The 23,634-nt window shown below is 37.5% G+C and overlaps 1 protein-coding gene across 1 annotated transcript in view; it reads right to left on the reverse strand.

Moving 5' to 3' along the window:
• Window positions 1–23,634, reverse strand: part of kcnq1.2 (potassium voltage-gated channel, KQT-like subfamily, member 1.2) — a 234,762-nt gene that overhangs the window by 62,507 nt on the left and 148,621 nt on the right. The window contains exons 15-18 of the mRNA XM_066724383.1: window positions 15,408–15,483; window positions 13,945–14,039; window positions 10,222–10,262; window positions 4,455–4,516 (exon numbers count right to left, since the gene is read on the reverse strand). Coding sequence (XP_066580480.1) covers window positions 4,455–4,516; window positions 10,222–10,262; window positions 13,945–14,039; window positions 15,408–15,483 — 274 coding nt within the window. The remainder of the gene's footprint in view (window positions 1–4,454; window positions 4,517–10,221; window positions 10,263–13,944; window positions 14,040–15,407; window positions 15,484–23,634) is intronic.

The raw sequence follows: 23,634 nt of genomic DNA on the forward strand, positions 1-23,634 counted from the left end.
GCATCAACTCAACTCGCCGTGTTTGGACGAGGAGGAATGACCCCAAGAACACCATCCCCACCATCAAACATGGAGGTGGAAACATTATGCTTTGGGGGTGTTTTTCTGCTAAGGAGACGGGACAACTGCACCGCATCAAAGGGACGATGGACGGGGCCATTTACCGTCAAATCTTGGGTGAGAACCTCCTTCCCTCAGCCAGGGCATTGAAAATGGGTCGTGGATGGGTATTCCAGCATGACAATGACCCAAAACACACAGCCAAGGCAACTAAGGAGTGGCTCAAGAAGAAGCACATTAAGGTCCTGGAGTGGCCTAGCCAGTCTCCAGACCTTAATCCCATAGAAAATGTGTGGAGGGAGCTGAAGGTTCGAGTTGCCAAACGTCAGCCTCGAAACCTTAATGACTTGGAGAGGATCTGCAAAGAGGAGTGGGACAAAATCCCTCCTGAGATGTGTGCAAACCTGGTGGCCAACTACAAGAAACGTCTGACCTCTGTGATTGCCAACAAGGGTTTTGCCACCAAGTACTAAGTCGAAGGGGTCAAATACTTATTTCCCTCATTAACATGCAAATCAATTTATAACTTTTTTGAAATGTGTTTTTCTGGATTTTTTTGCTGTTATTCTGTCTCTCACTGTTAAAATACACCTACCATTAAAATTATAGACTGATAATTTCTTTGTCAGTGGGCAAACGTACAAAATCAGCAGGGGATCAAATACTTTTTTCCCTCACTGTACAAGCACGGACACTTCCAAGAAAATGCACAGACTGAAGCTGACTTTTCTCCCCTATGGAACAAGTGTTGACTTTCCTATTATATATATATATATATATATATATATATATATATATATATATATATATATATATATACACAAAATATTTGGGAGACAGAAAATCCTTTAAAAACATGAACACAATTACTACAAAAGGTTGTGGGCTTAGCGTTTGATGAAAATGGAAAAAAGAAGGGACACATTTAAACCCTGAATTATCAGGAAGAGTTTAATAAGAACATAAGAAAGTTTACAAACTAAAGGAGGCCATTCACCCCATCATGAGCGTTTGTTGTCCATTAATAACTAAGTGATCCAAGGATCCTATCCAGTCTGTTTTTAAATGTTCCCAAATTGTCTCTCCAAACACATCGCTGGGGAGTTTGTTCCAGATTGTGACAACTCTCTGTGTGAAGAAGTGTCTCCTGTTTCACGGGAGAAAAGGCATTTTCACAAAAGTGGCACACGCCAAAGCTTACTTTACACTGAGCTGTTTAACTGGATACCACTTCTGCCAAAAATGGCCTGAAACAAAGACCTATCTCTTGCTGAAATATTATTTTCAAAATGTAAAATAAACAAGTATTAAGTATTCAATATGCCCGTCAAGTTAATCAATGGATTCTAACAAAGCTTTTTGTAAAATATAGTCTACATTTTATCCATGGTAACCAGAGTGCTTTATATACTGCTATATGAAAACAATGTACAAAATGGTTGCCTGCTGTATAATAGTGTTATTGTCCTGGGATCCTTGAAGGAAAAAGAAAGTTACTCTTTAAAAATTCAGGGCGATTTACACCCAATAATGGTATTCTTTTGCTGCCACAGTGAATTTGACTTTACAATTCTAAAAGGGAAAAACACTGACTCCAAAAAAAAACCCTCACATTTCAACACAATCAGCTGCCTTCACTTACATTTCCATTGGAGGCAAAACAATGATCTGGCCTAAGAATTTCACAATAGAAGTGCGCCAAGCGAGGTTGCATTGTCGGAGGTCAAATACCAGGAAGAACTTTGTGCTTGGCCATGAGATACATGTTTGCAGAAACAAAGTTGTTTCTCAAGCGGAGATGAAAAGGAGCTTGGTTGCCTTCACAGTAAGGTGTGGAATGGGTTGTTTGTGACTAAGTCAATGTCTAGCAGTTGTTACACCTGCAGCCTCAAGGGCATTCAAAACAGGGGAAATCAACAGGTGCGACTAAAAGGGCAGAGAGATGTCAACTGGATTTTTAATGCCAACCACAATCAAGGTAAAATAATTACAGATAATAATAAAGATGCAGGTGCATTAAGGATCTCTGTTTTTACAATGCTGAAATAATCACGGTGGAAATATGAATGTTATAAAAAAAAAAAAACACATTGAAGCTGAAGAGGAATGATTGGATCCAGTTCATTTCCTTCTGCAGCTCACATTAGGCAGCTTTTTTAAATTCATTGCACTCCAAGTAAAGGTCTGCTCATTAGGGACTATCACATTCAATTTAGCTCTGCTTCTCACTGTAATGTATGTGCCAGTAGATGGAAATTATGTTTTTAATGTTAAGGTTATGTTACCAATCAGGAGATTGGAATCACAGCATGTACTGCAAATGGGCCATAAACCACACTCTGAAAGCTTTTAGGCTTACCCTAAACCCTTGTGTACCATTTTTTCCAAGGATTTTTGTTTATTTAGAAAGAGCAACTTCTACATTGCTCCTCATAGTGTACTTAACCACAACCAATGAGTTATCCAAATGAACTGGTTAAGATGAACAATTGCTTGGTTATGGATAAACCTACTTTCTGTATTAGTACACAAACGATCTTTCTCACATATCAAGACAATATAATGTAGTGCTATTGAGAGCAGTCTATACAAATATATGAGATGATATCAGAAACCACAGTTTCACTCAGGTTAATACAGTTTTGCTGGGTGGTATGAAAAAGAGAAGGTAATCATCAGCAACAGCACATGAATGGCTTTATGTTATATTAAATGTCATTATGTTTTGTACAGTCAAAGCTAGAACGACATACAGAGGTCTGTTTGTTCCACCTAAAAAGGAAGGTCTTTCCTTGCAGAGAGTAATTGGTACACAGACACAGAGTAAGAACACGAGACACAATCACAGCCTTCACAACGGGGGCATTGCGAAACTGCGTGCACCAACTGCATGTGCATGTAAACAAGCTGGGAGTGTAAACATTTAGGCCATACATGTATAATAACATCTGTCAACTGGATTTCAGTGGTACCAGCTGCTTTATAATTAGAAACATTGTGGGGTGCAGGGTGTACACCTAGTAACAATGGATTTGATTAACATAATACAGCTGGACTGTGTAGGCCTTGTAATGCAACATACGTTTCTGAAGCTTAGCTCTTTATGTCAATACTGACATTAATTTAAATACACCTTTCACATTTTCCCAGGTGAGTCATTCTCCCCAGTTTGTTTTTATTTTATTTTTTTAAGGAAAAACACAGTCGAATTTAGAAATATGAAAATAAACTGAAAGACTATATATATATCACTGGGCTTCCTATGTAAAATTTTTTGTGTGTGTTTTGTTTAGATTTGGCCTGAGACCAAGATTGACTGAAACTCCCAAAGTGGGTTTGCACATGTTGTGATCTTGTGATCAATCATTTATCAAGGTTGGCGGGATAATCATTTGTGCAAATTGCCTTTGTAAAATAATTACTTTGATGTTTACTGTATGTAGCATATTATAGAGCAGACTGGGCAACTGGAAATCTCTCTGCTCTGGAGGACAACTGCTTTAATACAGAAGACGCAGAATCGTTGCTGGTAAGGGCATCTATTCCATTCTGCCCATTCAAGGTATGATGTACCACAGCATGTGGCTTCAGGCCCATTTGCCAAAATCCAATATTAGACATTTGGGGGGGGGCATTACCAGGATTTCCAAGAAATAAGAAGCTGCTTTGTGACAAGTTACAGGCTGTACAATGTTTACCTTCAATTGCACATGAGAAAGGATTAAAACCTTTGTGTGCTTTACTTCTAGTTAAACAGGCTTACCATATATAAAGTGTTTGTGTGAGGAGAAGACATACCTGGAAAGATATTGGACTGCTATGAATGTTGTTACATTGTCTCTTTGTCTTGTTTGTCAGCTGAACGCCTGTTATAAATTTCCTGCCTTTCATTTCAATAAATTAACAACAATAAGTTAATTAATTAATACCAAAAATGCAGGCGTGCATTGTTAACGTTGACTTTCCAGTAAAATGTAATCTGCTGTTAGTCACCACATACAATAAACAGTATTCTGATTATTTTATGACATTTTATTTTATTAAAATATTTTTTTTATTATATGTTTATTACCTCCACAGTGCTCCTGTGAGTAGTCAGGGCTACCTCACTCACCCAGTGAGTCACACTCAAGCCAGGAGACAACAATAACGAACCAAAACCAAAAAAAAGAGCTTCTCCCAAATGAGTGTACTTATAAGGCTGACAAGGATAGAGTCAAGAAAACAGGTTGTAACTAAAAGGGCTCTTTGCACATTAAAAAAGGAATGCTTTATTATCTATGAATGAGCTGTATTCAGCCAGAATGCATACTGTACCCGAGATAATATCGTAGCACTTGCTTATCATTCAGACATCCAAAAACAAAAACTCAAGAGAAGTGCCGCTTCCCTACCTTATCCTCTAAACGGATCAGTCTGGCTCCAACTGTGTAGTATCCTTTATCTAGGCCCTTTTCTACAGGGGAGAGTAAGAGTAACAAAATGAAATTAGTAACATACTCAAGGCAACACAAAAGAGACAAGCAGTCTAATCGCTTGCTGAAATACGTAAAGGTCGATTGAGCATTATTTCAGAATAAAAATAAATAAACAGCTATATTAACACTAACCATTCTATATTTCTCTCATAATATTAAGCTAATGTGCCATTAGTTGGCTTTATCATATTCTGGAAGTCAGCTTTCAATGATTAAGAATGATAAATTGACTGACCTCTGACCCTGTCTCATACAATTACTTCTGGTTGTCTATACAAGGAGGCAGTGTGACATCACCCTCAGGAGCCAGCCTCCCCTCCACTTTATGGTTATTACTTTATAGTTAGTAATTCATTAACCCAAAACATGATATATCAATCAAACCATATATGATATTAAGATTAATAAAGAAATTGAGTAGTTGATGTTTATATATATATATATATATATATATATATATATATACAGTGAGGGAAAAAAGTATTTGATCCCCTGCTGATTTTGTACGTTTGCCCACTGGCAAAGAAATTATCAGTCTATAATTTTAATGGTAGGTGTATTTTAACAGTGAGAGACAGAATAACAGCAAAAAAATCCAGAAATACGCATTTCAAAAAAGTTATAAATTGATTTGCATGTTAATGAGGGAAATAAGTATTTGATCCCTTATCAATCAGCAAGATTTCTGGCTCCCAGGTATCTTTTATACAGGTAACGAGCTGAGATTAGGAGCACTCTCTTAAAGGGACTGCTCCTAATCTCAGCTCGTTACCTGTATAAAAGACACCTGTCCACAGAAGCAATCAATCAATCAGATTCCAAACTCTCCACCATGGCCAAGACCAAAGAGCTGTCCAAGGATGTCAGGGACAAGATTGTAGACCTACACAAGGCTGGAATGGGCTACAAGACCATCGCCAAGCAGCTTGGTGAGAAGGTGACAACAGTTGGTGCGATTATTCGCAAATGGAAGAAACACAAAATAACTGTCAGTCTCCCTCGGTCTGGGGCTCCATGCAAGATCTCACCTCGTGGAGTTTCAATGATCATGAGAACGGTGAGGAATCAGCCCAGAACTACACGGGAGGATCTTGTTAATGATCTCAAGGCAGCTGGGACCATAGTCACCAAGAAAACAATTGGTAACACACTACGCCTTGAAGGACTGAAATCCTGCAGCGCCCGCAAGGTCCCCCTGCTCAAGAAAGCACATGTACAGGCCCGTCTGAAGTTTGCCAATGAACATCTGAATGATTCAGAGGAGAACTGGGTGAAAGTGTTGTGGTCAGATGAGACCAAAATCGAGCTCTTTGGCATCAATTCAACTCGCCGTGTTTGGACGAGGAGGAATGACCCCAAGAACACCATCCCCACCGTCAAACATGGAGGTGGAAACATTATGCTTTGGGGGTGTTTTTCTGCTAAGGAGACGGGACAACTGCACCGCATCAAAGGGACGATGGACCGGGCCATGTACCGTCAAATCTTGGGTGAGAACCTCCTTCCCTCAGCCAGGGCATTGAAAATGGGTCGTGGATGGGTATTCCAGCATGACAATGACCCAAAACGCACAGCCAAGGCAACTAAGGAGTGGCTCAAGAAGAAGCACATTAAGGTCCTGGAGTGGCCTAGCCAGTCTCCAGACCTTAATCCCATAGAAAATGTGTGGAGGGAGCTGAAGGTTCGAGTTGCCAAACGTCAGCCTCGAAACCTTAATGACTTGGAGAGGATCTGCAAAGTGGAGTGGGACAAAATCCCTCCTGAGATGTGTGCAAACCTGGTGGCCAACTACAAGAAACGTCTGACCTCTGTGATTGCCAACAAGGGTTTTGCCACCAAGTACTAAGTCGAAGGGGTCAAATACTTATTTCCCTCCTTAACATGCAAATCAATTTATAACTTTTTTGAAATGCGTTTTTCTGGATTTTTTTGTTGTTATTCTGTCTCTCACTGTTAAAATACACCTACCATTAAAATTATAGACTGATCATTTCTTTGTCAGTGGGCAAACATACAAAATCAGCAGGGGATCAAATACTTTTTTCCCCCACTGTATATATATATATATATATATATATATATATATATATATATATATATATAGATATAGATATAGATGCAGTGCCTATACTATAGAAAGTCTACACCCCCTTTCAAAATATTAGCGTTTTGTTGCCTTATAGCCTGGAATTAAAATGCATTATTAAAATAGTTTTTTTGTTGTTTTTTTCCTTTATCCGCATCCTACCCCACAATTTCCTATTGAAAAAAATATTCTAGAAATATGTAGAAATTGTATTCAATATTCAAACGGAAATAGCTCAGGTGTCAGCAATCACCTTAACAATCACACACCAAATTAAGTGGCCTCCACCTGTGTTGAATTGTAGTGATTTTCATGATTTCAGGATAAATTCAGCAGTTCCTGTGGGTCCCCTCTGCTGGGTAGTTTATTTCAAAGCAAAGACTCAACCATGAGCACCAAGGAGATTTCAAAATAACTCTGGGACAAAGCTGTTGAAAGGCACAGATCAGAGGATATGTATATCAAAATATCAAAGGCCTTGAATAACCCTGGAATGATTATCAAGCCATCCCTCCAAACTGAATGACCGAGCAAAATGGAAACAGAGAGACAACCAAGAGGCTAATGGCAACTTTGCATAAGTTACAGTCTTTTATGGCCAAGTCTAGTCAAAGTGAATATTGTTTTGAATTATGCAAAAAAGGAGATTCCGTAGCCATTTGGCAATGTATTGTGGTCTGACAAAACTCAAAAGGAAGTTTCTGGCCTAAATGCAAAGTGTTATGTTTGGTAAAAAACCCAACACAGCGCATCACCCAAAGAGCACAATCCCTACTGTGAAGCATGGTGGTGCAGCATCATGTCATGGGGATGTCTCTCATTGGTAGGGACTGGGGCAAAATACAGAAAAGTCCTTGAGGAAAACCTGCTGAACCTTTCAGCATGACAATGACCCAAAGCACACAGACAAAACTACACTGGAATGGCTAAGGCACAAAAAGGTAAATGTTCTTGAGTGGCCCAGTAAGGCCCAGTAATTGCTGCCAAACTTAGGGAGATGGAGACTTATCCAAAATTTGATATTACAGTTTTGTATTATATATATATATATAGAACTGCCTTAATTCTACGTGGCATTGATTCAACAAGGTGCTGAAAGCATTCTTTAGAAATGTTGGCCCATATTGATAGGATAGCATCTTGCAGTTGATGGAGATTTGTGGGATGCACATCCAGGGCACGAAGCTCCCGTTCCACCACATCCCAAAGATGCTCTATTGGGTTGAGATCTGCTGACTGTGGGGGCCAGTTTAGTACAGTGAACTCATTGTCATGTTCAAGAAACCAATTTGAAATGATTCGACCTTTGTGAAATGGTGCATTATCCTGCTGGAAGTAGCCATCAGAGGATGGGTACATGGTGGTCATAAAGGGATGGACATAGTCAGAAACAATGCTCAGGTAGGCCGTGGCATTTAAACGATGCACAATTGGCACTAAGGGGCCTAAAGTGTGCCAAGAAAACATCCCCCACACCATTACACCACCACCACCAGCCTGCACAGTGGTAACAAGGCATGATGGATCCATGTTCTCATTCTGTTTACGCCAAATTCTGACTCTACCATCTGAATGTCTCAACAGAAATCGAGACTCATCAGACCAGGCAACATTTTTCCAGTCTTCAACTGTCCAATTTTGGTGAGCTTGTGCAAATTGTAGCCTCTTTTTCCTATTTGTAGTGGAGATGAGTGGTTCCCGGTGGGGTCTTCTGCTGTTGTAGCCCATCCGCCTCAAGGTTGTACGTGTTGTGGCTTCACAAATGCTTTGCTGCATACCTCGGTTGTAACGAGTGGTTATTTCAGTAAAAGTTGCTATTCTATCAGCTTGAATCAGTCGGCCCATTCTCCTCTGACCTCTAGCATCAACAAGGCATTTTCGCCCACAGGACTGCCGCATACTGGATGTTTTTCCCTTTTCACACCATTCTTTGTAAACCCTAGAAATGGTTGTGCGTGAAAATCCCAGTAACTGAGCAGATTGTGAAATACTCGGACCGGCCCGTCTGGCACCAACAACCATGCCACGCTCAAAATTGCTTAAATCACCTTTCTTTCCCATTCAGACATTCAGTTTGGAGTTCAGGAGATTGTCTTGACCAGGACCACACCCCTAAATGCATTGAAGCAACTGCCATGTGATTGGTTGATTAGATAATTGCATTAATGAGAAATTGAACAGGTGTTCCTAATAATCCTTTAGGTGAGTGTATATATATATATATATATATATATATATATATATATATTTTTTTTTTTTTTTTTTAAATGCATAAATCTCTGAGGCACTGACACACACAAAAAAAGTTCAAGAGGGTATAGACTTTCTATAGTCCCTGTATATCTATATGTATATAAATAATGCTCAGTAGACCTTAAACATGTGTCTAAATTGACAGGACATTTAGTCATTTTATCTCTCCTCTTTGGAACCCAATTTTGATTGATGTTATACTATTACGGAAATGATTATGTATTAGGAAAGTGCTACTTTAGACTGTGCTTATTCATAGCTAAAGTACACATCAGGAGTGATATTATATCTAAAAACTATTTATGTATTTACTGTGCCCTGATACAGTTGTATATAGAAAAATACTGTACATTGTACTACCCCAAAGCCATGTTAACATGGTACAAATTCTAGAAAGTTCTTATCCAGACAACTAGAGGTGATTATAATCAAGTATGTATTTATGTAAGCAGGTATAGTTTAGGGATTACTCAGTGGCTCAAGCTATAAAGGTCTCTGCTTAGTGCACAAGTTGGACTCTGTAGTCTGGAGAATGTTGGTTAAAACTTGGGAAAATTCATTAGCGGACTGTAACTGGGATTTCTGAAATAATGCTACTGAACTGGCCAAGCCTGACCCGTGTGGAGAAAGTAAGGTTTCCTCAGCTCGCCACATAGCCTTTTCCCCTATGGCTTGCTGTTGCACTATGTATGACTCTAATGTTATCACATGGAGATGCATCACTCCACCCTCCCACACATTTGCACTGTTGTTTGCACTACAGGGTTTGCTGTGTGCCTCTAATCTCTTTGTTGTCAATATCACTCTACTGTAATCTGCCTGCTGCAAAGCTTACATTCCTTAAAGGGAAACTATTCCTGACAGAAAATGGCTAAAAGCCAACATGGGGATTATACTGGTATATAGTTTGGCAATAGGAAAATGGGCCCATATTGCACTGTTACATGGACACTTCGTTGGTCATCATTACCATAATTTGAAGTCAACAGCAATATGTAATGATCAGAAGAGGATGAAGCAATCCCTAAATAGTGGTCTATTAATAATAATAATAATAATAATAATAATAATAATAATAATAATAATAATAATAATAATACAAATAATAATTATTAATTTGGCAGCTAAACTACGGTAGTTTAATTTGATACAGGAAAACCTGCCTCCGGATTGTAATAAGATTATATATTTTTTTATGCAAAAAAAGTCTGTTGTTCAAATGAAGTGTGAAAATAATGGTGAACCCAAACATCAAAACATTCTCTATTATGTTGAACATGACTACTTATCGTGAAAAATGTGCTAAATTACTGTTACTGACCAAATCCCTCTATTGCTCTTTACCTGAAAGAAACATCCCTGGTTTCCCCAAAGAGTGGTCCAATCTGAGAGCAAATGGAAGAAGAAAGTACAGTATTGCTTGATGACAGAATACAACACAGTACACAATCTTCAGTTAAACATGTATGTTTGGGCAATCGCCCTACCCTGACATGTGAAAGGTACATTTTCCCCCTTATTATTGTCTTAAAACAATACCTAAGGGGACCAATGTGCCTCTGTGTTGATTGTTTTGTTACAGTAATGCGCTTGTTGAGCCTACTTTACGCTGGACAGCTTTGCAGACATGGTTCTTTGATTAAAAGGTTTCAAATGGTGATACAATGGACATGGTCTAACAATTGGAATTAAATTACCCAGTTTTTCCAGTTACATCATGACCAAAGAACAAAATGCTGTAATGATGATTTATTTTTGTTTTCCGTTAGTAGCTATAATACAAATACTTGAATTTATATATATATATATATATATATATATATATATCAGTGACTGGTTAAATAACTGACTTTTTATTTTTACCTTTCATGTCCACTGCTCTCAATTACTTATTCCCCATCTGTGTATTCTGCTCTATCTTTCAAACTTAGCAACTAAGCATACCAGCTACAAGCATAATCTATCTACTTCCTAAAATCTCAAACATTTATAATTTAAGATTGTTTTAACACCAACTTGTGGTACAGTACCTGATGCTCAGATCATACTTTATTACAGACTGATGAATTAGAAGAACTGCACAGTATATTACACTGTTTTTGATGCATATGTGCCTGTGTTTGTTTTGGAGGTTGTCTCTTAGAGTGGTATAGTTTTAAACTTATTTTATTTACATGGGCGAACATGAAAGGGAAAACAAGACGAATGACTGAAACCTGACTAATGCAGGGCTGAACTTGCTTGCTGATAATTATTTGCTATATGGGCTGTTCAAGCTCTATTTACTCCCTTGTGGTGCCTTGTTGCTGTGTGTTTGTTAAAGACCACAAGATAATTCATATTTAAAAATACAAATATAGCGACAGAAGGTTATGGAATTTTTTTACACATCACAAAATATTTTTGCTGTCCCTGACTGGCTGCAAAAACAAAACAAAACAAAAAAACACAGCTGATCATAAAATGTTTCAAGAAACGACCTTCAAGTTCCTTCAAGTTTCCCAGCACATTATTTTTGATAATATTTTCTCAACTTTGTGTTGAAACAGCCTTTAAAAACAATATATAAATCTGACTAACTTACATTTTGCCGTTATCATTGGTATCACAAGTAGAACTGACATTCTTTTTAATTCATGTATCATTTTTATTAACAGCATACTTTATATGCACTGACTATTAAAAATCTGATTATTATTTATTTAGCAAGTTAATTATATTTGATAAAGAGCAGCTTAAAGACTCATCCAGACGCTTGCCTTTCTACCTTGTTTGCTCTGTCTTATTTACTGTCATGTGACTAAACTATATTACTAATTAAAATGTTTTAATTTTGTAGTTCATTATATATCCCATGTTGCTCATGCAATTCATGTTAAAGTTTTATGCGTCTTAAGATTTATAGTACTTTTATAGTATTTTTCTAGTTAAATTCTAATATATTGCCCATTTGTTCACATTTTAAAATTTAAAACTCAACACATAATGGATGGATGCTCCTTTAGTGTTTCAAGATGTTGTGTCATAACTTCCTAGACAGAGAAAAACTACAAAAACACCAGAAAAAATAATTCTGCAGCAATCATTTTGCTCGGTGTGCATTTTAACATTTGCATCAATATATATATATATAGGTACCCACACAGAACAAAAGCAAACCACAAAAAACCTAGGTACAAATTGTATTTGTTTATGTTAACAGAACTTTTTGTTTATATGTTACACTCAATTTGCACAATATGACAATAAAGAACAAACCAAAAAATATCTGTGTATTGCTATTACTGCAAACAAACCTCAGTCCTCGGGTAAGGTCATGGACACAAGGGCATGTACAATAAGGTAAAACAGTGCATTAAGAACAGTGGGTCAGTTATAATTCGTGCTCAGCAGCTTGCACTGATAGATTATATAAAGGCAGTGCTTTTTTGACTTAGAGGTGATGTACGCTATAAACAGTCCTTACTTACTACTGTTACAGTTTTGTGGAAGTTGACAAAAAAAATAGTGATATAGGTATGATTGTCATTCGTTTTATATTAATTTTTTCTGCCTGCCCTTGTAACCGACAGGCATCGGAAAATGTAATCATTAATAGAAAATATGCTTGTTTAAAGATTTAGGGACTATTTCAGTGTTTGGCACATAGTATAAGGTGCTGTGTTTATGTATTTAACAAATGTTTCAAATATTTAACTTGGAATATGTAAAACATTTATTTTGTTTCAATCGTATGAAAAATCGGAAAAGATCTGGACAAGCAGGCCTCGAGATCAGTATGTCAGCAAATTAAACCCGGGAAAAAAATCAATCATTAATCACATATAAATCACATATGAGAAACCAGCCAATCACAGAGCAGCATTCCCAAAAAGTCCTATACCTCTTATCTGGTGTATAAATGTCATCCCATGTATAGAATTATCAGTATATAAAAATTATTCTGTTATCACTTCAGGACAATTCAACACTAGTGGTTTCCTTATGTATGTGATTTATAATAAGTTAATAGGTCATTTTAAGTGTGTCTCTTACTATAAAGAGATGTAATTTTGTGCATTTTAGCTTGGCTTCATTGTCCTCTCGCTCAAACTGCACAAGAGTACTCACAGAGTGAAAAAACATGTTAATTGTAGATGTGTGCAGTTGTATAAATGTACGTATCTCTCAATTAAGAATTGGTAGTTTTGTGTGGAGTTTGGGTGAAAAATCACTATATTATTATTATTTTTATCGGGTAAATACACTCAGGTTGCCACGGGGTAGACAATTCAGGTGCTTTTGTAGTTTTTCCGATGTCTTTACACAATTAAGAAAGTTATGACACAACACATCCTGTAACGCTGAAAGAGCATACATGAAGACCATATACAATGTTAAAAGTTGTTTATATGGTAGAGTGGAACTGGAACTACACACAATATGCGTAAATATGCATACAAACATAATTTTAGAAATCACATTAGTTTCCCTTTTAAGAACATCAATTTTAAACAATCCAAACAATTCTGTTGCTTTTATTTGCTTTCATAAGATGCCCTTTTTCTCAATTTTCTCAGTTTGCTACTCCTAAGATTTCCTCTTAATATAACTGACTATTACAGTACATAAAAAGAATAGAAAACAAATAACATAAACAGAAAAGGTGAAGTGCAGTAATTGTGCCTGGTTGTCGATGCACTCTACAACTGTGAGGAAATCATTATCGTGGTTATTTATATTCCTCGGCTGTGACAAAAAACAGGAACCCACTGCTCTGACATACATTTCTGCTAAAAAGGAAATATCCTTTAGATGACTTGTAATTAGTGCCTTTCTATATGAGTCAACAACAGCTGGCAGGGTCAAGCACACTAACTTATGATTCTCTATACATTTTAGGGAGTCGGTTTTCAATGGAAAAGTTCCTTTACATAGCATACAGCAAATAAGCATGTGCAGATTATACAAACTAGCTTCTTTTGTACTGAAGAACATTACAAGAGCTCATATTGCACCTCTTTCGGCAAAGACAATTCCTTCTCTTTCTTACATATGGTTAAGAAGCTGAAAAGATCAAGCTCACACCTTCTTTGCAGTTCTTTTATCCGTACCATCATGTTGAGGTGTCCCTGAGAGTATTGCTCAATCACGTCTCGTACATCATATGGCTTCCTGGCTTGCTGTGAAGCATAAAAGGGAAAGGCAGATATTTGTACAGCAGCATGTTTACTTATGGACACTAATCTCCCTGTGCTGTGGGGTCTTAAGAGGCAATAATAACACAGTGAGGAAAGAGGGGGTCATCAGATTGAGGAGTATGACACTGCAACTAAAAAATCAATGGTAATGCTGTACAATAATGTGCAAAAACTCTTTAAGTATTCATGAGTGAAAACCACAGTAAAAACATGAGTATCTCATGCACTTCCTCTGAGCTCTGGTGCTGATCACATGTTGAAGCTCTAACTCCAACCATAGTCTGTAACCCAATCCCTAACTGTGAACCGATTACTGTAACTTTTCCAAAAATCTATAAAACCATTAGCGTTGTTTGCAAATTTCTCATTCTATATATATATATATATATATATATATATATATATATATATATATATATATATATTCTATATGTGACAAATGTATCAGTAAAATACAATGAGGTGATGCTATGCTACTGGTTAATAGCAGAGTTTGAGGTTGTATCTTGATGTGTTTCATTACCATGATGTAATCCACAAGGCTAAAAATGGGAAAACTAATTTGAAATGGAACTCCTGCTTCACTCCAAACTAACTTTTTTTGTATGTAGGTAACAAATAAACAGAGATAAACAAGGATTTGTATCAGTTAAGAAACATATCTTTGCCGGTAAACTGAATTTCACACTTTTTTCATTATAAAAGTCAATCAGAAAATCCTACAAAAAAGGTAGAAATCAAATTTGGAGGTGATATATCTGAAATGCACACTGTTCTGTTGCATTATATTTAGTCCAGAACTGGAAACATATTTTTTGTTGTTCTATTTGTTGGAGCTGGAGAAACATACATTTGAATGATTTATGTGAAGGACAACAGTGTGTGACTAATGTGCTGGAAGCTTTTATATCCGAGTTTTAGTCAAGAAAAACATTTTGTTTTTATCATTCCGCAAAATTAAACTTGTCTTTGAGACGTGCGCTCGTCGTGTCTTCATCTACTATTGCCTCCAGCATATTTTTCATGATCTGAATCACATCAGGTAATCTGCAGTCTAGAATATCCTGTGAAGTAATGTGATGCTACAACAGAGAATGGGTTATAATGCAAAACATGCACAGGAACAAGAAAGTAAAGTGCAAGTAATCCAGAGGAGATGCACGCCTTCTACAATGCTGTTACAGAAGGGGAAAGGAGAGAAGATTGGGCACTGGATCATGAAAATAAACCCTTCAGTTCTCATCTGAGATTAAATAGCTAACTTATGCAAAAGTTCCCGTCACACTTTGCCTCAGGCTGCCTGCCTCCCTGATTACCATGTTATTTTATTGAAACCAATTTCCTTTTCACCTGAAATTTCCGCCTGGCAACAAAATACTGCATTCTTCGGATGACTTTGACTGCGGCGCGATGTGCTTCTGTCAACCTGAAAAAACGAGGGAAAGAAAAGAGAAGAAGCCAAGTGACTGTCAGCAACCAGAGAAATGTTGCCTCTACTTGCACATACACAATCCTCACAAACCTCTGTCATGACGATGATTTAAAGACACATAAAACCTGCTGGCTTGTGTTCTCTTAGTGAGACATCTGACTTCAAAACAGTCTGACTACCATTAACACTTCCCTTACAAGTGGATTTAGACTGTCACCTCTTTGCCCTTTCTAACAAAGAATGATTGAGGTCTGTGTTTCTTATTGCATACATCCTTCTTTATCTCAGCAGGTTTTATATATTTTAATTACTTAGACCTGAGACAATTCAATAAGAATAAAAACCAATAGACCCAACAAAGGACCAGAGTTAGGGGATGCAGGCCCATGACACCTATGTATTAATTATACACGTTTTGAGTTTGAACACTGTCTCAGGCAAGAGAAATCCAAAAAGATTCTAGCTGATTGATGTGAGTTAACACAATGCGTATGTAACCATTTGAATGCCACTCCATTGATTGATTGATTTATTGGTATGTATTTGTCTTTTTTTATCCACTGCCTCCCAAAAATACTTTTAGACCTCCGTAAATAGTGGTTCCAATAACTGCTACTATTTTTTTTTAATATTAAGACAGACAAGCGAGGAAATTAAAAATAGAAGAGATAAAATACCCCATTTGTATGCCCTGTGGCATTTGTCTGGTTTGTCTACAGATTGGAGGAGGAGGAGGCAGCATAGACAGGAAATGGTGAAGAGAGACCTTTCAACAATCTAGTGGCTGCCCACTACATCGTGCATCTGCTGGAGATATTGGTCAATGTAGAATGTAACTGTACTTTCTTTCTCTCTTGTCATATATTAGCCACTGAATTAAATATGGGCTCTGGGCCTTTACCATAAAATTCAACCAATGCTGCTAATGGTGTCATGGCACCATCTACAAAAAACAGTTTCTACATAGAATGTGACTTCTGGTACAATCCCTTACCAGTGGAGGGATACCTGATACAGTACTTTGGTGCTATACATTATATGTATTTTTAATTATGCTCATTTTTGTTTTTCCCCTTCTCTTTCACAAAATAGCAACACAATTTCCCTAGAAGTACTAGGCTTCATTGGGCTCCTGATGATGACTGGCAGTCAAAATCAGCAACTCCTTCAAAAATACAGTCAGGATTGTACACAGGCTTCTGAGCTCCTGACACAAAGCAGCTTCACTTGGTTAAATGCCGGATTTCTGTTACATTGCTTTGACAGTAACATAGCTGATAGTTCAAAGGAAGTGTAGGGATTTGAAGCTCACATTTTTGCTTTTTAAAAGTGACCACAAATATCTAGTATGCTCTATATGCATGTAATATGTCCTATAGGCAAATCTCAGACTTCAAAGTACACAGTAAGCCTAAACTTGGTATTTAGTGCCTTACTGAGACACAAAGGATTTGTGGGTTTTAAGGCAGCCAGCTCTATCCCAATCTGCAGTATTCTGTACATTTAGAGAAAGACGTGAAACTCATAAAATAGTTAAGAATAATTAAGATCATCAGATTGTTTTTTAAGTAGAAGCATGTGTTGGGAATACAATGTTTTTCAAGGCACTAATAATGTACACAGATTATTATAATTTAATTGGCTTAAGAACAATTGTATCAAGATTACATGATAATATAAAAGGGCATTTCACGAAAAAAGGCATACAATGCATATTTATAATCATAATGCACTTTTGTTCTATCTTACATCTTCTCTTCAGACTATAAACACTAAGGCTTTATTTCTATGACATTAAATGAATGGAAATGCAGTGTAAATGTGCTTAAAATGTGCTGAAATCATCTACAGATTAAAAATAAAAGAAAAAACAGTAGGGTTGAACTTTGAACGACACACAGATACTTTTAGTTGAAAGCGAAGTTGACATTGGTGTACCATTTAGTTCATTTTTTTCCATTACATTTTGAATGCAGTCTTGAAGAAGATAATCCTCATTTCTTATAGAGCTGCGTGTTGTCTGACAGAAAATGAGTTTGTCTTTCTAATAGTAAAATACGATGCTGTTTTTGAGCTGCATCACACAGATGTGTACAATTAAAGGCATGTGCTTCAATTAGAGATGAAAGAACTGCATTTCTTATTTTTGGGTATGCTTCTGTCCCAGCAGTGGTGTTATGAAATGTCTATGTTGTAGCAGCTATGTCAACACAATTCAATAATAAAAAAAAAAAAATCTGTGAAGCCATGAAATACTCTGATGAACTTGACGAGACTTTTCAATGCGAAATAACCCTCTTGTTTATGCGGCACGCTATAGCAAAACTGATGTTGCTGAATCTTGCCCTTTGTCCTTGATGTGGAGATCAATTTGGGCTGCTTTACTGACTATGTGTTAAAGGCTCCACCTCTGTGGAGTCAGCAAGTTCATTTGAGATCTAAATATGAAAATAAATAACAAAGGGATTTATTTGTCATTTCTTCCACAGAATCAATACAAAAATGTTGGTGATGCCAATAAGTTCAAATATATATCTTACCAGTCCAGTTTCCAGTGCTGGTGAAAAATACACACATATATAAACATATAGAGGGATTTTCAGAATAAAAACGATGCATCACTCTGTTAATTGTTCTAATGAATGCAAACGAAAAAGGGAACTTCCAATTTTCCATGGAAATCATTTCTAAATCACTCTTCTGATTTTCCAACTATTAAAAGATTAAAGATACCGAGTTTCATCAACAGAGACAAATTAATCAACTAGCCAAAACTTTGCCTTTAAAGACAGTAGTGGGTCACTGGAATATAAATCTCTCTTTGCACACAACCTACAGAAAGCCTTTTGCTTTAAATCTGCACTGTAAATAAGACACACAAAAAAAACTCTGATGCAGGTAGATATCAGCTTCATATTTTGAATTAAGTTACATCATCTTGAGGTGTGACGTTGATGTACGTTACAGATGGGAACAGTATGTAGGCCTTGCATTTCAATGCATATCCCATTTGCCACACCTTCTGTTGCACCAACTTCACAAGAGCCCCAAGTTCCACACACAGAAAACAAGCGCTCACTGCAACGTATGATCCCTCTTAAGTCAGCACGGCTTTCATCTCGCAAGACTTTATTCTTGTTTTTGTCCTCTGCCATATGATTACAGCCTGAATAGAAAGATTGTTGTCTCATGTGAATACGAAGCTTATGACCACCACGCAATCCACAGAGTCGCTATTCTTTTCAAGGTTCAGCACGGACTCTGTGTACAGCTTTCAGAGATTAATGTAGCCCAGTCTTTGCACAGTGCGACCGGATTCCACTGCACGCATTCTGTTTGTGCTTTAAGAACGATTGTTTCATTACCCACAGAGCAAGTTTATTTATTTATAGATTTCTTTGCAACAATTGTGTTTCGATGAGAGGCACTGTTGTTTTTATTCATGCTTGAAAAGCAACTGTTAAGCAGCCTTACATGCGTTCTTCGCTTTCTTCCTGCACTGGCCTGGTGAAGACAAACAGTCATGTGTTTTCCAGGCCAATCGCCTGTTTTCACACATGCGCTGCACAACTGAAACAATGGATCTTAACTGCTCTCTGGGAGATGGAAAGTGCCTAATGAATTAAAGGAAGGCAGGCAGGCACCAGGCAAATCTCAAGTCTTGAATCTTGAGATCCCCAACTGCCAGAGACCTGCAATTAATTAATCTAGTCTGCATATATTTTCCACCCAAGTCATGACGTGATCCAGCAACCCCCTGACTAAGAGGCAGATTAATGAGGGAATACCCCCCCTTTAGTGTATCTGACAGAAGTGTATGTATAACTATGCTGTGGACCTACTTGACCAAAAGGGATCATCTGTTACAAATCCAACCCAATCCTGGTGGTAGATGGCAGTATCTCTCTTGCCGAAGGTTGTTATGCCTTTCTTATGAGCTGTCAGGAGAGAAAGAACTGATCTTCTCTACATTTAAACCAACACCAAAAATGATCCATGCATTTACTGCACAGAAGCAAATTACAAACTAATAGCATTAGGGGTTGAGACTTCTGATTTGGATATATTGAAAATGAAAAGGTAGACTTGCTCATGTTAAGCCACACTACCAAATGCTACTGCCTAAAAAAACTATTGGAAATCTTTCTATACCAGAAAATCTGACATTCTTGTGGTTTTCCCATTGACATTGACAAAGAAGGAGAAAGTCTTCACTGCTGATAGTTTTTACATTTTTAAGTAAAAATGAAATGGAGTGGTTAAATAGTTAACTGTTCAGTGGAACAGGTCCACAGCCTTTCCCAGCATTCCCGTAGTGGAGTAACATTTACAGTAAAAGATGGGGAGAGCCGAACATACCGTTTTTATTATGTTTACAGCTGGCGCGCCCGGTCAGAGCACGACAGGGGCTTTTAAGTTTCCGCCGCCCCAAAATGAAGATTTCATTCCTGTTTCCTGAATGCGGTATTGTACTGTGTGTTTATAATTAAAACACTCAGAATGTCAGTTTGTATTTGCCACTTGTTCTTTTTTTTTCTCTCTTAACATGTCTGGGGACATTGTCAAAAGGAGATGTATTTCCACAGGCCTCGATCCCCGAGATGCTTTACACAAACATTTTAATATCAAACACTGGAATATCACAATGAGAGCTGCTGAAGATCAAAGTATGCTTTAATGGTTAAGAACACAGAGGAATATACATTTTTGTATCAGGCTCTTCCACCACAAAAATTGGTAAGATTAGGACAACGAAGCACATCTGTGACACATCTTGTGTCCCCTGAGCCTATTGCTGAAACACCCACGCACACACACAAATCCTTACCCCCTCAGAACTCTGGGAATGTGGTGGTTAGCTGGTTAATGATTGGAAAAACAACAACAATGCAGAGTACCTTTCCAGAAACACCAAATATCTGAGAGACACCAGAATGCAGTATATTCTTTTCTAATAGACCCAGCAATTTTAAACAAATTTTTTGAAACACAGAAGCAAAAAAAGAACCCACAGTAACTTTATAATATTAATCTCACACCTGCTTTGTAAACTTCCAAGGACAATATAATAATCTGGATGCAAAAAACAAACAAACAAAAGATGTAAGATGCCAACTTTCATATAGTGCAACACAAAACAATTATTTGGATCTCTGCCTCCTCTCTTCCAGTTAATCTGATTCCCTCTTTCCCTCCCAGTGCCGATTAATCAATACAGATTGTTGTATTGTTCAATTTGAAGTGTCAAACACCTAAGACATTCCATAGTCCTCCCCAAAAAACACAGATTGAATAAATGTTATGTACTGTGCTGTAATAAAACAGCAGATATACCACCTGTAAGGCTTTTTTTAGATATCAGAAGTTTGTCAGAGGTTTGTCACTTGTTTAGGGCCTATCTAACCACATATTGCATACACGGCCAGGCCTGATCACTGCTCAAATTAAACTCCTCTAAAGAAAAAGGTAGCTCTCCTTCTCCCTGCTTACTGAAGAGAGACTCCATGCTCTCTGAGCCACTGTCATTTAACTGAAAAGTTAAACTAAGGGCCTGACCACTTGTGATCCCTTGGTATCCTATTGGAAAGGCATAGGGGGGTATAGCTGATGTCCTGGCTATATTCCAACTTTCATAATCTGGTCTGCCTAAAGTTCCTTATGTAGTGTAACTGGAGAAGTCATTCCTCATGTCTCCACCTTATCTGTTGTGCAGTGAGCTGCTGGCATAAAATACATGTCACATAACACCCACCCCATGAGAGCAGCAATTCATTTTCATTATTACCATTATTACTATTAATTCGATTTTTAAGATTGTATGTTAGCTGAACTGAAACTTTTACTACAGTAAGTATTTTACTTATTTTTAAGTACTATTCTCCACTACTGGGTTCACTGGGATTTGTTAATCTGAAACTGGCCACATTTGTTTAACACCGGAGACAATGACTGTTCTTTCCCAAGGCTTGCAAATGAAACCCCGCCGGCTTTAGCTTCCAAACTAAACGTTCAACTACCAATCAAACATTTGAGACGCATGCGTAAAACCACCTTCAGCTGAGCTCTACACCAACACATACCTTTTGTATTAGCAACAAAAGATTAAAAAAGAAAATCGAATCTAAATCCACTATTTCCTGAAGGTGGAATGGTTTCAATATTCCTCAATGTAAATACCCATTTAGTACACATCACAAATAGGTGACACGTGAGAGGGTAGTAACACTCACGGAGAGTGCTCTTTTGAAACACTCAAAGTTGCCTAGTCGTCCGACCCCGGCTCAATGCCTCATATGTGAGGATTGTCTTACATTCTCAGAGAATCCAAACAGCCCGGTATGCCTGCTGATTATGGAGAACTCTAAAGGGGTATTGAGTTTCTCCTCAGCACAATGAAACACTCGAGGACAAGCGAGGTGCTGAAGCAGGATTTATAATTCATCGAGTAATAGGATTTTGTACTGTTTAGCAGGATTAGGCATGTTAGAGAAAGAATCTATTTATTGCTGCCTGTCAGGGGGTCGTAAAAACTACATAGGACCGTTGTTATTTTAAGCAATTTATGGGATTACTTGTCAGTGGAGGCCTGCTTCAGCTCTCCCATCCATAAAGTGTCTCCGTTATCCAGCGATATTCGGATTAAATTGGTTATTTTAATGCAGTCCCATAATCCTAGCACATGAGTCCTGCGGGGGGTTTCCAAGAACAATTAAGAACACCTTCTTGTGAGGAGCCAAGGCTGTCTCTTCATGGCCTCAGTCTGGCTGATGTTCAGCCTGGCTTAACACTTTCTTCTTGGCGTCCCATGTAAAGATTGTGACCCTATGCCTCATAACTGACAGTTCCCTTTCACAAGAAGAAAGGTGAAGGATTTATAAAATTATTCTCCTTTGAGAGTTTTTTCTTCTTCTTTAAATGTGGTTCTTGTGGACACAAAGGCTCCTTCTTAATTAGTCCTTCTCTTCTGAGAAGATCTTTTGTTCCCTTTAATAAACCCTGGTTTAGATCTCTCGGAGAGAGGTTTCACACATTGGATAACCACCTTTACAAGTCTATATTGAACAATCAGCCCCATTGTCACACTTCCACGTGTCTTCTCAGCAGAAACTCCCCCAGTTAAAGCTCTGCTTCAAAACGTAGCCATGGGAAAGGCAATATACACTATCTGTGGTCCAAATATGTTGTTCGAGTTGAAATGCATGGAAAATTAAGTGAAATGCCTCCTATTAAAAGCATTTACCCAATCTATAGCAACTACTTAAATAATTATAGTAAACAAGCGCATAATACATATTAGTATACATACAAAATATATACTAATAGTAAATAAATTATAATATGAATGGTCTTTTATGTAATTACTAATTTGGATGTATATTCAAATGTGTATTTGGATATTTGGAAATACTACAAAATTGAGATGTAAGCCTTTTATACCCCTTAGATTTTACTATGATTGTGGTGACTGTTGCCAAACTTACAATGTTGTTGAAATTATACAGCTTCAATTTCATACGTTTGGACACCGTTCCCCTCTCTCACAGCGTGAGGCACCCCCATGCAGGTTTACCACTGTCAATTTGCAAAATAATTTTCCTGTACATGTTAAATTAATTCACCTTGATTTCACCATGCATTATTATGCATCAATTTTTTTATTATGTTAGACAGGGATTTACCATGTTGAATATTTATCAGGGTAGTATAACACAGCCCTATGATACTATTGCATTGTGGTGCATTAACGCAAAGTGAAAGCATGGCAAAACTGAGGGCAAGCACACTGAAAGTAAAGTGTAAAATGTAGAAACTGACTATGGTACAAAGTGTGAAATTGCTATAAAGATAAATTAGGGGGGGTGGCGGCTGATTTTGAACAGGGAATACTGTTGGAGAGGAAAACCCAGGCAAAGTTGGAGAAGTTAGGTAGTTTTCATTCACTAAGTAGTATTTTTTTTCAAATGCCGAATGTTCCCTTCTCTGCTTGTTGGGGATGTCTGTGCTGGTACAACAGAAAAGCAAGAGAAGAGGAAAGAGTCATAAAAATGTGTGGAGCTCCCCTCAACCTTTAAGCTTGTTCTGGCTTGCCATGGGTGGGTGGACACAAAACTCCCTGCTGTAGTCATCCATCAAGCTTAAACAATG

The sequence above is a fragment of the Amia ocellicauda genome, chromosome 15, assembly GCF_036373705.1.
Source record: "Amia ocellicauda isolate fAmiCal2 chromosome 15, fAmiCal2.hap1, whole genome shotgun sequence".
Taxonomy (NCBI): Eukaryota; Metazoa; Chordata; class Actinopteri; order Amiiformes; family Amiidae; genus Amia; species Amia ocellicauda.